Raw genomic sequence first — 16926 nt, forward strand, 5'->3', positions numbered from 1 at the left:
TTTGTTTTCTGGTTGTTTGTCTTCGATTTTGACCAGAAACTGCATTGCGGTTTCTGGTTCCATAATTCAATTTCAGAGTGCTTTTTGCTAGGGTTTATGGGAATGTTATAACTGCTCATGAAGTTAAATGTGTTTTGATATTAGTTTTTGCTACTGTTTTTGCCTTTTGTTTTCTGGTTGTTTGTAGAAATGGAAACTGCAACGCAGTTTCTGTTTTATCCTATGCAGTTTCCAACCTAATTTCTGATATATCTTGTTTTTGAACTGTGCAGTTTCTACTGTGTGAGAGGACAAACATCATACAACCAATCCTTGGCAAGGAGAAAGAAACTCCTGCCATTCTTAAATGGAGTCTTGTGGAACTCCACACAAGATTCAACCAAATAAAGGACTTGAATGACATCGAGGTATGCAATTTATCGCATGTTCTGTTTTAATGTATCTTGAATGTGAATCCATGCTAAATCATTCTCATTGTACAGGGTATTTTCAAAACTCCTAAAAAGTAAAAAACTACCAGGGAAGAGGAAGACACTATTGAGAAGGTAATTGAAATCTGTATACAGTGCATTGCAGTTTGTGTTTTCTACATTGCAGTTTGCATTTTATCCAATGCAGTTTCTGAATCATTCAATCTCATTGTACAGGGTATTTTGAAAACATATAAAAAGAGAAAAACTACCGAAGAAGAGGGAGACCCTCTTGACAAGGTATAAGAATCTCTAAACAGTGAATTATGCATTTCGGTTTTCGTTTCCTCCAATGCAATGCAGTTTCTAATTAGTTTCTGTTCAATATGCAGGAAAAAGAAAAAGAAGATGATGAGGGACAACAAGGAGAAGCAGAGGAAGCAGAAAACCAAGGAAAACCTGATGATGCTGATCAAACTCCAGAATTAAAAGAGTCTGGAAAGAAGAAAATGTTTGAGAATGAAGCTGGAAAAGAACCTCTTGCAATTCAAGACCTCTTGGTGAAGTCCATGACAGACCAAATCAACTACCGCTAACAACAAGATCCTAGCTTCGTTTGCCCGGAAAGTTTACAACTGTGGAAGGATGAAAAAAATGAAGACAGTGAGAAGAAAATGAAGGAATTGTGGGATATATTTATCCAAGCAGAAAAGAGATCAAAGGAGCTGGAAGTGGAGTTGGCAACATACATAGAGAAATTAGATAATGAAGAATATGTGACTGCCACCATGACAGTGGAATCTACAGTTCAGCTTAATGAAATACAAAATTTGAAAAGGAGGATTGCAGAATTGGAAGGCAAGGAAACTGGTATTGACATGGAGAAGATTGCCAAGAAAAAGGAGATTCAAGAAAAGTACAAGGCAGAAATTGAAAGCTTGTTGTCAGACCCAACAATCTTTGAAATGGAGATGGATCTGCCTACAAAACAACCAACACAACCAGTTGAAGAGAAAGAAGAAGAAAAGAAAGAAGAAGAGAAGCAACAAGAAGAGAGAGAAGAAGAAAATGAGAGAGAAGAAGAAAATAAAGAACAAGATAAGCAACAAGAAGAGAGAGAAGAAGAGAAGAAGCAAGATGCTCCAACACCTGATGTTCCTTCAAGAGTGCAAAGGGTGAAGAACAGAGAAAGAAAGAGGCTTCAAGCATCTTGTTATGTGTACGAAAAAAATAAGAAAACAAAAAAGGAGGCAAAAAAGGATGATGAAGAACTACCACAATTCAAGCTTATCTCTTCCGAGGAGGTATGCAATTACTGCAGTTCAAGCTGCTTCTTTTTTCTATTTTCTGCATTGCAGAAACAGAAACTGCAATGCAGTTTCCGTTTCCTGCAATGCAGTGTGTTATCTGCTTTACAGAAACAGAAACTGCAATGCAGTTTCCATTTCCTATAATGCAGTGTGTTATCTGCTTTACAGAAATGGAAACTGCATTGCAGTTTCCATTTCCTGCAATGCAGTGTGTTATCTGCTTTAAGAAACAGAAACTGCAATGCAGTTTCCATTTCCTGCAATGCAGTGTGTTATCTGCTTTACAGAAATGGAAACTGCATTGCAGTTTCTGTTTTATCGAATGAAGTTTCTAATTAGTTTCCTTTCAATCTGCAGTTAACACAAGAGGCATCTCAGCCCGATGCTACAAATCCAATTCCTGATCCCCCAAAAGGAACGAGCCTTCATGATTCAATACCTGTAGATCTGCAACAATCAAGTGATGAAGATGAAGGACAAAAAAAGCAAACAAAGAAAAAACTAGGATGGGGTCAGAGGAAGGTGTGGCAGAAAATTCCAAAGGCGGACAGGGAAATAATTGAAAAACACTACTTAAGTGCTCAACTTCGGTAATATCTCTATTCCAAAATAACAATTCTTTCATCTTTTAATTACAATTAAACTAAAACTAATCTTGTGAATTTCATGTATTCGAATCCGCAGTGATATCTTTTGGGCAGGACTCAATAATGAGAAAGTGACAAACCATGATCTCAAAGATATTGTATGGGACCTGGAACTGTCACAAAACGTAAGTATTTACCAATTCTATAACACACACTGCACTGTATTTTTTATTTGTGCTACCTATATTACCCATTTATAATTCCATTTTTCTCCAATCAATGTGAAACAGGTTATTGAGGCCTATATCCAAATAGAGGAGGATAAAATAGAGCCCATGCAGACAGAGAGTCCACAGTACATGTCCACATGGACTTGGGTAAGTATTATTTTGAAAATTCAAAATTGTTTAAACAGACAATGCACTGCAGTTTTCGAAAAATATATACTAACAAATTGCCATTCTGTGATATCAGGCTTACATGCAAAGCTTCCAAGAGCCATCTTGGCACAGGTTCCTGTATGAACACTTACTTGAAAAACTCGGGAAATGCAGTGTTCTTTTCTTCCCGATTATTTCAAAAGAAGAGTTCCACTTCACACTTCTCACATTTCACAAAAATGAACGAAAGTGGAGACACTACAATCCACTTAGATCGTTGGGACGTAGAAAAGAAGAAAGGTGCATTGACATTGCTCGAAACTTTGTAAGTGGAATGAAACTGTCTTAATTTCTTAGCACAAACACAAACAGAAACTGCATTGCAGTTTCTGTATTATACATACTGCCTAATTTCAGACCAAAACTATAATATGCAATGCACTGATTACCATTTCTTTTTCTCTTTTTTTCTGCTTCTGTAAACAGGTTAATATTGTTGAAGGGTGGCTAGAATATATAAGACCTCAAGCACGAGTGTTCATAGAAACTAAAAAAAAACCAACACTTGTGAAGCAAAAGGAAGGGCCCCCGACACTTGTACAAAAAGATTTGACTCCAACTGAAGAACTCACTCTCAAATGGATTATGCAAAATCCATTGCAGTTTCCATTTGTGGATGACATGGAATGTGCTCAACAAAGTGCATCTTCGTAAGAATTGTGTCTACTCAACTATTCATTATAGTTTGAAATCATTGGAAGGCAAAAAAAACTAATCTCGTATTTCATTTGCAGATTGGATTGCGGCATGTTCGTCATGTTCTATATGGATAAAATAGCACAAGGACAGCCCATTCCAAAAAGCGTGGACAAGAAATTCATGAATGAATATCGAGTACAATATGTCACAAAACTCCTACACCACAAAAACTGTGTAATTAATCGTCTCTAGTGATTTGCCTTTCGTTAACTCAAGACAATATGTATCTTAATTCTTGTGGATGTTTGTAAATATTTCTAGTTATGGTATATGAGAACATATTTCCTATACATATAAACTGTAATATAATCTTGGAACAGGATGCAACAAAACCAAAAGGAAACAAACAAACTGCACTGAATTTTCTGGTCAAAAATACTGCAACAAATTAAAACTGCAGTGCAGTTTATATAAATAAATATAAATAAAAAATCAGCTCAAAAAATGTGAAAAGAACCCAAAAGCCAAAGCCATAATCAAAGTACTAAAACTTTGTTCAAAACACATTTAAGTAGGTCAGCATTGAAATGTAGTTTCTGCTCATAATCTGCAACAAATAAATAGAAACTGCACTGCAGTTTCTGCAACAAAATCTGCTCAAAATCTGAAAACAAGCATTGAATGGCAGTCGAAAACGAATATCCACTCATTAAACAATTGTATAATTTTCATTAACTTCAAAAAAGAACCACAATATCCAATTAGACGCTGTGTAGCCAATTACAAGCAACTAAAACTGCAATACAGTTTTTGCAAAAAGTGCAACGCAGAAACTGACTATACATTCGCTAAACCATATCTAAAATAAAAAATTGTAAAATGAGAAGGAGTGTTCATATAATAGCCTTACAAGTCTTCCTATTGTGCCCAGCAACACTGAACCGACTGCATTTCAATGGCCTTTTAAATTCACCAAAAACTTTGATCCTCTTTGTTGGTGGTCTTCCGGCTGGCCTCTTTGTAATTGGCGGAAGCACAACTCCAGATGCAGAACCATTGCTGCCCAATCCTTTCCCAATATCTGGAATAGGAAAAATAGGACTCTCATAGGCTTTTCGAAAGAAGTCGATTTTGTAGTAACACTCCACGTAATCATAAACTGAATCTCTCTTTGCTAGGATTGCAGCCACCGCATGTGTGCAAGGAAAACCGTCAATTTGCCAAAGACGGCAAGAACAAGTCCTTTGCTCGAGATCAACCATCACAGAATAATCAGCAAATACTTCAAAAACAGTGCAATTAGAACGACGAACTACCCAAGTCCTACCGGCCTCCGCATTTTCACAGAGTCTAGTCTCCATCTCCGGACACAAAACTGTTGTCCACTTCTCCGCTTCAATTCGTCGTTGAGAATTCAATACCATCAATTTCTGTCGAATCCCTTCTATCAAAGGTAGCACCGGCAAATCTCGAAACACACCAACCCAATTATTAAAGGACTTCGCTAAACTGTTTGCCATCTCCCCATAACGCATTCCTTTGAAAAATGCGTTGGCATAGTGATCTCTAGACAAATCAGATATAAATGTCTTTACTTTCGAACTCCCAACAATCACCAACTCCTCCATTGCTACCTTAAACTCTTCCTCCGTAACAGCATATGCGCATCTACTAAATAAATTGATAACACGGTCTTGGAGCAGTTTCCCATAACCTGACTTCGGGTACTTTGATATCAAATTCTGTTTGAGGTGATAATAACAGTAAGAATGAGGCCATCCGGGAAACACAAACCCCATTGCATTTAACAAACCTTGATTGCGGTCCGAGAAAAAGGTCACCACTCTCCCCATCGGTAGCAATATAGAAGCCAAATGTTGAAGAAACCAAGTCCAATTCTCCTCTGTCTTAGAATCAACAACTCCAAAAGCTAGAGGATAAAACCCTGCAAAACAAAACCAAAAGCACAAGTATAAGCAAAAAAGGAAAACTGCAGTGCAGTTTATGAAAATAAATCTGCTCAAAAAAGGGAAACTGCAATGCAGTTTCTGCTAAAATTGCAACAAATGAAAATCTGCAATACATTACAGTAACCATACCTTGATTTCCATTCTTTCCCGAAGCACAGAGAAGCTGCCCCTTGTACTTGCTCTTCAAAAACGTAGCATCAATGAACAACAAGGGTATGCAATATTGAAATCCAGCAATGCAACCGCCAAAAGAGACAAAAAACCGTCGAAATCGATTAATTCCAGCTTCACAATCAAGAGTGCAGAGAGAACCAGTGTTAGTTTCCTTTACGGCGTCCGCATACCACACTAACTCGTTGAAGGACTTCGACTCATCACCGTGAACGTCCAATTTAGCTAACTCTTTGCCAAACCATGCGTGGTAGTATGAAATGTCTATACCATAATAATCTTTGAACTCGTGTATAATCTCAACTGGCTTCAGCTCTGGTTTTGCACGAATTCTGTCCACAATGAGGGAGGACACCACACGAGACCTCATCATCTTACTCTTTGATTCCCGTATCCGACCCGCACATGTATGAACATTATTTAACGTCCGAATTACAAAACTGCCAGTAGCTTCACAACGAGAAGCATAAACACGCCAGCTGCAACCCTCCAATTTCTTATTCGAACAAACAGCAACCACCCGCTTCTTGTCATTGCCGGCATATAAAAAATTAAATCCTACTTCAAGAGCGTACTTGCACAATTTCAACCGGAACTCCTCTGCACCACCGTCAAACTTCTGCCCCACATGATGTATGTATGTCTCCCACTCATTCGACAACAAAGGCTTAGCACTTGCTCTCTTCGACCTGCCCAAAAACTCATTTCTGTCTTCGACAGTACTAGAACACGACGACTCGCCCTTTTCACATGCTATCAACTCCTTATTTACACAAAAATCACCACTATATTCACTGCTCCCGCATAAATCCTTCACTAAAATATCAACAGTCTTCTCATTTGATATCAACAAAAATGTCCTCATCAAGTCCAAATCGCTATCCGTTTCTAGAAAACAACTCGGATAACTGGGCACCGAATATCGTAATGTGAAACAACCCAACTGCAAACCCCTAACCCTCAGACACAAAGTCTTCAAAATATCAACCATGGATGACTCTGATGAAACTGAAAACATGATGGTTTCCGACTTATATGTGCACTTGGCAATGGCACACACCTCCATTAGCCTTGAAAATGCAAACAAAACAACAAACAAAAACAGAAAACAATTAAAATCACTAAATAATGTACATGAGAAGTTGTAACATTCCAATAGAAATCCAAATATTAGTATGAAATCGAATTATGAAACAAGAAACTGCACTGCAGTTTATAGTCAAAAACTGAAATAACAGAAACAACATTGCACTTTATGTGATAACATACCCTTAAATTTGAATAGAAACCAAAAGAAAACCATGTTCAAAGTACTAAAACTTAGATAAAAACACATTTAACTCCATGAGCAGTTGTAACATTGCCTTTATGAAACCAGAAACTGCAATGCAGTTTCTGCCAACACTCCAACAAACAGATGCAGTTTATAACAGAGGAGGCAAAACAAATCGAATAGAAACCAAAAGGAAACCACGTTAAAAGTACTAAAACTAATATCAAAACACATTTAACTCCATGAGCAGTTGTAACATTGCCTTTATGAAATCAGAAACTGCAATGCAGTTTCTGCCAACACTCCAACAAACAGATGTAGTTTATAACAGAGGAGGCAAAAAAAATCGAGCCACAAAACTGAGCCACAAGATCGCGCCACAAAATCGAGCCACAAAACTGAGCTCGAAAAACCCAAAACTGACAGATTCGGCATGATAATCAAACGAAAGATTATCCAATTAGAAGGAAACAAACAAACTGCACTGAATTTTGGAACAGGATGCGGCATGATAATCGAACGAAAAAGATTCGGCATGATAATCGAACAAAAAAACTGACAGAGCATGATAATCGAACGAAAAAGGAAGAAATAAAAGGAAAACCAACCAGAAAATTGAGCTCCAACGGCGAGAACGAAAACGAAAACAAACGAAATCTGCCTGCCAAACAAACGAAATCTGCCTGCCAAACGAACGAAATTTGCCTGCCAAACGAACAAAATCTACTGACAAACAAACGAGGATGAAAACGAAACAGAGAGAACAGGCTCGCGCCTTGTTTAAACATTCAGGGGCAAAAGCGTCATTTACTTTGTAGGTTTACAAATGGGCCAGGCTTTTTAAGAAGAATGGTAGAATTGTCTTATCATTTGTTATTTTTTACCTGGCCCAACGAATCTGGGCCTCTCTTTGGGCTAATCCAAAATAGTAGTTTTTTTCTAGGTATTAAAACTAAAACCAAAATATCCAATATCTTACAAACTAAATAATAAAGTTAATTATGTCTAAAACCTAATTTTTCTTAAACATTAATGCACACTTGTGTGATAAAACTAGAAAATTCTAGAACAATTGAGAGAATTACTAAATAAAAGTTGGTTGACTCTTACTAGAACCATCCTAATAATCATCTAATGTAATTATAACTAGAGAATTCTAGAATTATAGGACAACTAGCGTCTAAAAATACTTTAGACAGTTGGTTACTGTGCACAACCGACTTGTCTAGTAATTTGCCGACTTAGATAGTCGGTTTAGCACCTCTATGAATATGCATGCAGCCCACTTATGTAATCAAGCTGAAAACTACCTAAAGCTTTGTACCTTTCCTACTTTATTCAAGTAAAACTACTTTGTTATTCTTTTAAAAGTTCTCTATTCCAAGTTAAGTTGTTGTCCTAAACACTAAACCAACCATTTCCTAAACCTTTTTTCCCATAAATTAACATCACGTAATATGTGATTTTCTTATCTCAGCATCTGAAGATTTTCACGGCAGTTGAATTTTTTTTCAAGTAGACCAAATGGATGTGGAATAAATCACTGGAATTATTGTAGCAGCTCCACAAAATTGATGAAATACAGGGCTCATAAAGTGAGTGAAACAAACGATTGGCCAGTACATAATTGATACTCAAACCATTAACTTAGACAACTCAAGCATGTTAGATTGGTTTGTGAAACATGTTTCTTTCAGTCTGGCCAGGCAAGAGATAACAAATCAGCGAATTTGAAGTCACCTATAAAAGAAAACAAACTTACTATTTTTATAAACAGCTCTAATTTATTTTCACACATGCAAGCAAAATACTGTTAGGAGGGAACCAAAAGTTCACATGAAAATTTATTCAACTATAATGCATGTTATACTAAATATATTGGATGCGAGATCTTGTGTTCGATTTTCTCATGCTCACATGCCGCTTATATTAAAAAGAAAAAAACTTATGACAATTTCAATCCCAACCCAATCTCAAGTTTCATTTTGGTCCGTAAATTTCCATGGCAAGCATTTTCGTAATCATACTTTTTTAATGCGTTAATTTCAGTTTGGTACCCTGAAGTTGAAAAAAACCTTACTTACCACGGGGGTACCACTATGGAGCTATCCTGAGTCAATCACCCATTGCCATGTATTTTAACTTTCTAACATTGCAATGTGTGATAGGCTTGCGATACTGCCGTTACATGTAAGTTCTCCTAAAGTTGTACTCTGAAGGCATGTTCGTCCCTGCGTTTTCAATATTAACAATGAGGTATGGTGACTTAAAAAATTTGTTGCAATGTTGTTATGTCATTATGTTCACCGCTGTTGCTTTGTACTAGTGCCTGGTTGTATATGCCCTGCTTTTAATAAAATGAAGTAAAAAATTCAGGACCAAGAGAGTAACAATAAATGAAGTCAGCAGGCAAGAAATTCAAGCTGCCATTACCAAAGCAGAGGAGCTGAGAGCTCTTCATGCTGCTTTGGTGCAGGGCAGCAGCCCTGAAAATCTCAGGTTCCTTTCTTCTTCCCCCGCCTCACGCCCTGCTTCTCTGTTCTCTGCTCAAGACTACCCCTGTTTTCACACTTGTGAGTGCAAATTTCCAGCCATGCTTCATTTGCTTCATTTTTACTCTCTCGTTTGGTCTTTTCTCTGTTTACTTTATTATTGTGAGACTTTGTTTTCAATGCCCATTTGCATTACTTTATGATGTTGTTTCGGTTCCCAATTATAGTTTTGACCTCTACCTAGTAAGTGAGCTTTCAATATTTTTTATTACATCAATAATTAATGTTTTTAAATTTTTTTATGGATATAATATTTCTCCAGAAATTTTTTATTGTTTACTAATTAAGGCATTTTTCCCCTTATCTTCAAGTTAGTTCTTTGGTTTGAAGTTTGCTATTTCCAGTGAAATCAAATACATAATGTATAATTTATGGTTTCTGAAATACTGGAAAAGTTCACTAAATTTTGAGATATTTTACAGAGTTATGAAGATGAACCATTACCTGGGTACCATCAGGTTCCGACGACGAATCGAACATTATCTGAAAGTTGGGATGAATATGGCCTAGAAGAAGGAAATGGCGAGGATGAAGCAGTTCTATCAAGTTACAAGGACAACTCATCTTCAACAAAAGGGTTTCCTTCTGATTTAGCTAACTTAGAGTCCCATGCTTGTCCAGCTGAGGATCATAATATCTGTGACTCTCATGTGCAAACCAAATCACCATAACATAATGCTCCTTCAAAACTACTGTCAGTATGACATGTGGATGTGGCTATTGTGCATCTACACTTTTGAGACCTAATAATTTCAGATTTTCCATTTTCCTTTTGTCATTTTCTTCTCAGCTTTCAGAAGCTGGAATTCTATTTAATTTCTTTATAGTGCCAATGAGCGTGAACTGCTTGAAGAGCTCTCTCTCTTCCAACTACCAAGTATTAATACTACTTATTATGGTCATTAACTACTGAGTGAAAATTGAAAATCTATTTCCAGAAAAGACTAAAAAGATATATAGAAAATTTGGTTGCCACCAAATTTCCTCGAGCTATTCTGTTTTAAACCCGGCATGTCCGAACATGTATAGTCTGCAATTGATCACAAGCTCTGGAGATTATATATATTCTGTTTTCATGTGTAGGGTATTCTGTTCTTCAGATGCATTACTTTTATCTTCTCTTCATTAATTAATGCACTCATCATGTGCAATGCAATTGACCAAACAAGTTCTTCGAATACGCAGGTCCGTTGCAAACGGTGCTTTAAAATGGCTGAGAGACCACCTCTGGTCTGGTGTGTTTATGAGGTCTGCTCCAATAACCTATCCCTCCCTCTCTGAGAGTTGTGATTGTAATTGAGAAAACAAAGCAAGCCATGGCCATGGATGATATCTCACCACAGCTTCTGCAGTACATATTTAATTTCGGCATGGCAACCTTGGTTTCACTAATATTTTTCTCACTTTTGTATGCAGCCCCTAGACTCATATCCATTTTGGGTTACTTTTGGCCTCTCTTTGCCTCCACAACTCTGTTATTGGTGGGAATAATCACCTTTGGTTATATTTGCTAAAATATGAAAACTATGAGAGAATATTTGTTTGTGGGAATTTTCTGTGTATTCTTCTCCTTGTAGGAGGTCATATTTATAATACAACGAAACCTGAATGGGCAAGTAAATAATAAATTCCTAAATCTATTTACAGTAGGAAATCATGAATTAAAGTAAATCAATTACAATTATAATAGGAATTCTTGGTGTGTAAGGAAAGTAAGTCAATATCCACAAGTCACGCCAACACTCCCCCTCACGTTGGTGCATAGATGTCGCCAATGCCCAATTGATCCAGTGAATTGTGGAATGCTTTACTGGAAATCGCCTTTGTCAAAATATCTGCCAATTGATCCTCAGATTTCACAAAAGGAAACTGAAATACTTTAGCCTCAAGCTTCTGTTTGATGAAGTGTCGATCCACCTCAACATGTTTAGTACGATCATGCTGAACCAGATTCTGTGCAATGGCTATAGCAGCCTTGTTATCACAAAAGAGATTCATTGTGGACGTAGGTTTATACCCGAGTTCAATAAGCAACTTTCTTAACCAAAAAAGTTCACAAATCCCTTTAGTCATGCCTCTGAACTCGGCTTCTGCACTGGATAAAGCTACTACATTCTGTTTCTTGCTCCTCCATGTCACCAAATTACCTCCCACGAATGTGAAGTAACCCGATGTGGATTTTCTATCTGTTACATTACCTGCCCAATCTGCATCTGAATAACCATCAATATTTAGATGACCATGCTTTGAGAACATAAGTCCTTTTCCATGTGCAGACTTCAAATATCTAAGTATCCGAAGAACTGCATTCATGTAGTCTTCACTTTTAGAGTGCATAAATTGACTGACAACGCTCACCGCATAAGCAATGTCTGGTCGAGTATGTGACAAATAGATCAATCTTCCCACTAACCTTTGGTATCTTTCTTTGTTCGTTGGAACTTGATCCAGATATTCTCCAAGATGATGATTCTGAACAATAGGAGTGTCCGCAGGTTTACAATCTAGCATTCCTGTGTCTGTCAACAAGTCCAAGGCATATTTCCTTTGAGAGAGAAATATGCCTTGCTGCGATCGAGCCACCTCAATTCCCAAGAAATACTTGAGTCCACCTAGATCCTTCATCTCAAACTCCGTAGCCAGATAGTTTTGTAGCTGTGATATTTCCTATTTATCATTCCCAGTAATAATCATATCATCAACATAGATTATTAATGCTGTTACATTCCCTTTTCGATGTTTCAAGAACAGAGTATGATCTGAGTTGCATTGTTTGAAACCATTGTTCTTCATTGCCATGGTGAGCCGTCCAAACCATGCACGTGGTGACTGTTTCAATCCATACAATGCTTTTCGTAATCTGCAAACTGTTCTAGTCTGAGCAGTATTATATCCAGGAGGAATGTCCATGTACACCTCCTCCATGAGTTCGCCATGTAGAAAAGCATTCTTTACATCAAACTGGTGTAGTGGCCAATCTAAATAAGCTGCAAGGGACAATAAGACTCTGACGGTGTTTAACTTTGTAACTGGTGCAAAAGTTTCTTCATAGTCTATACCATAGGTCTGTGTGTACCCTTTTGCCACAAGTCTTGCCTTGTATCACTCGATAGATCCATCTGCATTGTGTTTTATAGTAAACACCCATCTACATCCGATAGTCTTTTTTCCTCGTGGTATAGTCTCCAATGTCCAAGTCTGATTTTTCTCAAGAGCTTTCATCTCCTCTTTTATAGCTTGGACCCACTTAGGATCTTTCAATGCTTCAGAAACCTTGGTTGGAATATGGATAGCAGACAACTGATGCACAAAAGCCTTGAGTGGTTCAGACACCTTCTCAGTGGATATATGATTTGCAATTGGATACTTGGATGTCTTGCCAATATCAGGTGAATAACGATTTGGTGGCTGCCCACGATTTTGCCTGAAAGATAATTAATATCCAATAGTTTTATCATCGAAATGCACAAGTCTAGTAGGAGTAGTTACCTCAAGGATATTCTCAGGAGATTGGTCTGTTGGTACTGTTGAGTTAGAAGGGGGGTCTTCATCTTGTTGTTCTGTATTGTTTGTAGGTGTGAGACTTGGATCAGAAATATCTTCGCATGGATCAGGTGGGTCAGGCAATTGATCGCTATGAATGGGCGATTGGTCGCTTTTCAACAGAGAGTAATCTCGTGCTCCAGACTCGGGATGATCAATCATTTCTGTACATAGGAGAATTTCTTTGTTTTCCAAGTTGCTCCAATTCTGCTCTTCACTTCATATCTCCCCCTGAAGCGCAGAATTGGATGATGGGTCATGAAAGAACAGCTCAGATTCCAGAAAGGTCACATTCAAAGTGACATAGGTTCGTTGGGTAGGAGGGTGATAACAGCGGTAACCTTTCTGATGAGTGGCATAACCCACAAAAACACAACGAAGCGCACAGGGATCAAGTTTGCTACGTTGATTTTTGTGGAGATGAATGAAAGCCACACATCCAAAGATTCGGGGTGTGAGTACCAAAACAGAGGGCAGAGGTCTGTGTTGTGCAAGCACCTATAAGGGAGTTTTAAAGGTCAATACACCAAAAGGCATAAGGTTGATCAGGTGAACTGCAGTGACAATAGCATCATCCCAGTGATGGCGAGGAACATGAGCGCCAATCAAAAGTGCTCGGGCGGTTTCAAGAAGATGTCAATTCTTTCGTTCAGCAACACCATTTTGTTGTGGTGTCTGAGGACAAGTCTTCTCATGGATAATTCCATGTTGTTGGAAGTAAGTCTGAAAGTCATGATTGACAAATTCTCCACCATTGTCTGAGCGAAGAATCTGGATTTGAGCATTAAACTGAGTTTTCATCTGTTTGTGGAAGGACTGAAAACGGGAAAACCCTTCATTTTTATTCTTCAGCAAATAAAGCCATGTCATCCTTGTACAATCATCAATGAATGTGACAAATCATCGAACACCAGAATGAGCAGTGATAGGCGAAGGTCCCCAGACATCAGAGTGAATTAACGTAAATGGAGTAGTACACTTGTTCGTACTCAACGGGTAGGGCACACGGTGACTCTTGGCCAAAATACAAGTATCACATGTGAAGTCGGAGTCTTTGAAACCTGAGAATAAATCTGGTATAAGATGCTTCATATAACTAAAAGACGGATGTCCCAATTGACGATGCCACAACCAAATTTGCTTTTGTTTGCTATCAAAGGGGTGTGTCACACTGTTAGCCACGCCGGGACTGAAGTCATCGACATAATATAGCCCCCCTCTCTTAGTACCACGACCAAGAATCTCCTTAGTGTGAATATCCTGAAGCAAACAAAAACTCGGGTAAATGAGTACACAACAATTCAATTGTTCAGTAAGCTGACTAACTGACAACAATTTAGTAGATAAAGATGGAACAAGTAAAGTATTAGACAAGGTGAGAGAGGATGAGAGTGCAACAGTGCCAGCCCCTGTCACAGGATAAGTAACACCATTGGCATTTGCAATACAGGTTCGTCGAGGTTGTGTAGTATTCAGAAAATCATCAGGGTCAAACGTCATATGATCAGTTGCACCAGAATCAATTATCCAGCTCTTGGAATCAATCTTATCGGAAGTATGGAATCCATAACCAGTACCATTACTGGTCATATTGCATTGTCCTCGATCTGTAAGAGTAGCCCACCAATCGGGGTAGCCATGCGATTTAAAACAAGTCTCACAAGTGTGTCTCGGATCACCACAATATGCGCAATTTGGTCCATGTATCTGGGTCGTTAGTCTAGAAGTCATAATCTGTGCAGCGGAAGATGCATAGGATACAGGTTGAGTAGGAATTTGGATCGGAATCTGAGCCTGAGTGGAGGCCGGAGTCGGAGTCGAAATCGGGATCGATGTCTGAATCAAAGACAAATTCGGGGTTGGGGTCATCATCGGAGTGGGGGTCGAGGTCGTCTTCGGAGTCAAGGTCGGGGTCGTCGTCGTCATAGTCGGGGTCGGGGTCGTCAAAAGAGGATCCTGATTCTGGATCGGGTTTGGGGTCAAAGTCTGCATCTGTAGGGGCGGAGCCATCTGGACACTCAACTCAACGATGGTTGGTTGAGAATGAGAGAAGGAGTCGGTGGTGCTACCTCCATGAGGGTTGAAAAAATCATCAACCCCCATAGCGGCGGCGGGGGTTTGAAACTAGAGTCAGCAATTCCAAGATAGCCGCTAAAATATGAAAACTATGAGAGAATATTTGTTTGTGGGAATTTTCTGTGTATTTTTCTCCTTGTAGGAGGTCATATTTATAATACAACGAAACCTAAATAGGCAAGTAAATAATAAATTCCTAAATCTATTTACAGTAGGAAATCAGGAATTAAAGTAAATCAATTACAATTATAATAGGAATTCTTGGTGTGTAAGGAAAGTAAGTCAATATCCACAAGTCACGCCAACAATATTTCTCAGCTGTCATCGGAATCACAAGAAAGCTTAGAAAACTAATCCGACGCTTACATAAAAAACATATAAGGGATCAAACGGTATGCTACCATATACGCATATACAGGCATATATAATACTATTTTTCAGTTCATCTAAACAGTCTAAGAAAGAAAACAGAGAGACAAACAGAAGCCAAACCAGTCACCATCTTAACCCCAGTCTGAGATCTCTTGGGCTTCAACTCCGGCGGTTTCCATTCCTTCTCCATTATCGCATTCTCTTCCTCACCCGAACTCTCCAACTGCTCAAATACCAACTCGTCCAACTCAGTCTCACCTGCAGAGTTCGTTCCGCCCTGAATCAACTCAAACTCGGCGGTCTCGATCAAAGGCTGAGTCTTTTCTTCGGTCATTGAATCGGACGATGAAGACGTGGCTCGGGTGTGAGGAGACAACCACTTGGCCTTGATGTACTTTGTTTGGGACATCCACCCACTGCCCTGCACTGGTGGATCTAGGTGGTGGGTATGGGGAGAGGTTGGGATCGGGGTTGGGGAAGATGATATAGGGGTGGCGTTTTCTGGGTTTGGTTTGATTGTTCTTGTTCTTGTTTTTACTTTTTTCATTTTTTGTTATTTATTCTTTAAGATATATTTGTTCTTGTTCTTGTTTTTTTGTTTTAAATTTTTGGTGCGTTGGGAGGTTGCAATGGGGTGGAATTGGGTTTGGCTGGGTTCGTTTTTTTTTTTAATTTTTCAATTTGAACATTTTATTATACTTATTTTTAAAATGAATGAATTTTTTAAATAATTTGTTGACCGAAATACCCCTTCACGACAAAAGGATGACACGCATAAATCGAGAAATGGTCCAAATTTTTTACAAATGACCCACTAGTGTAGTGGTATGGAATATTTACTTCCTCAGGCAAGGTCCTGGATTTGAGTCCTAGCATCCGTGTAGTATGTGTGAGTTTAGTATGCTATCGCCCCTTTCAATAGGAAATGTCCAATAAATAATTTTTTTTTTTAAAATAATAAAAAAAGAAGAAGAAGAAGAAACTATAAGGATAAAATTGACCAAATTGAAACGACAGGGACCAAAGTTATAAAGAGGCAAACTATAGGGACCAAAAGTGATTTTTTGCCTTTTCTAAACTCATGTTTGTGGGTTAAGAAGCCCTAGACCTCACATATACTTTTAGCTACTTGTCGATCTCATAGCTTCACTACAGGTTAGGGGATAATAAGGGCCGTTTGGTATCCTACTTGGATCCAACTTACAAACTCAAAAGCAAATTTGAAGTCCAAAACTTAAAAAAAAACCTATTTGGTAGGCCTATTTTTAAAAACCCAAAACCAAAACAAACTCAAAAACACCCACATTATTGAAAGAAAAAAAAAAAAGAAGAGTTTTTATATATATATTTTTTCTCTCTCTCTCTCTCCTGTCTTCTCGGGGAAACACTCGAAAGTTTTGCTTAGAGAAAGTAATTTTTTGGGTTCTGGGCGACGCCATTGTTTGCAGCTCAGTTAAGGTATCCTTCGTTCACTACTGGACCCAAAATTGATCAATCTTTTTTCATGTTTTAGGTTTCTATTGAAATCTCACAAATTTTTCTTTCGTCTTTTTATTTCAATTTGTGAATCCAAGGTTCCTGAT

General features: G+C 38.2%; 4 protein-coding genes across 4 annotated transcripts; 1 reads left to right on the forward strand and 3 right to left on the reverse strand.

Annotated features, from left to right (window-relative positions):
• On the forward strand, nt 2227-3313 carry LOC109947898. Its single transcript, XM_020559338.1, has 5 exons — nt 2227-2231; nt 2405-2492; nt 2598-2684; nt 2782-2987; nt 3174-3313. The coding sequence occupies exons 1-5, from the start codon at nt 2227-2229 to the stop codon at nt 3196-3198; spliced, it is 411 nt and encodes a 136-aa protein (XP_020414927.1). The 3' UTR covers nt 3199-3313.
• Nucleotides 4280-5239, reverse strand: LOC109947899. The gene has a single exon (XM_020559339.1). The coding sequence runs from the start codon at nt 5237-5239 to the stop codon at nt 4280-4282; it is 960 nt and encodes a 319-aa protein (XP_020414928.1).
• On the reverse strand, nt 5632-6593 carry LOC109947900. Its single transcript, XM_020559340.1, has 2 exons — nt 5701-6593; nt 5632-5641 (listed from the first exon to the last, which is right to left on the reverse strand). Exons 1-2 carry the CDS (start codon nt 6591-6593, stop codon nt 5632-5634), a joined length of 903 nt encoding a protein of 300 aa, XP_020414929.1.
• On the reverse strand, nt 15355-16197 carry LOC109947786. The gene has a single exon (XM_020558793.1). It carries the CDS (start codon nt 15888-15890, stop codon nt 15414-15416), a length of 477 nt encoding a protein of 158 aa, XP_020414382.1. The 5' UTR covers nt 15891-16197; the 3' UTR covers nt 15355-15413.

The sequence above is a fragment of the Prunus persica genome, chromosome G3, assembly GCF_000346465.2.
Source record: "Prunus persica cultivar Lovell chromosome G3, Prunus_persica_NCBIv2, whole genome shotgun sequence".
In the NCBI taxonomy this organism is placed as follows: domain Eukaryota; kingdom Viridiplantae; phylum Streptophyta; class Magnoliopsida; order Rosales; family Rosaceae; genus Prunus; species Prunus persica.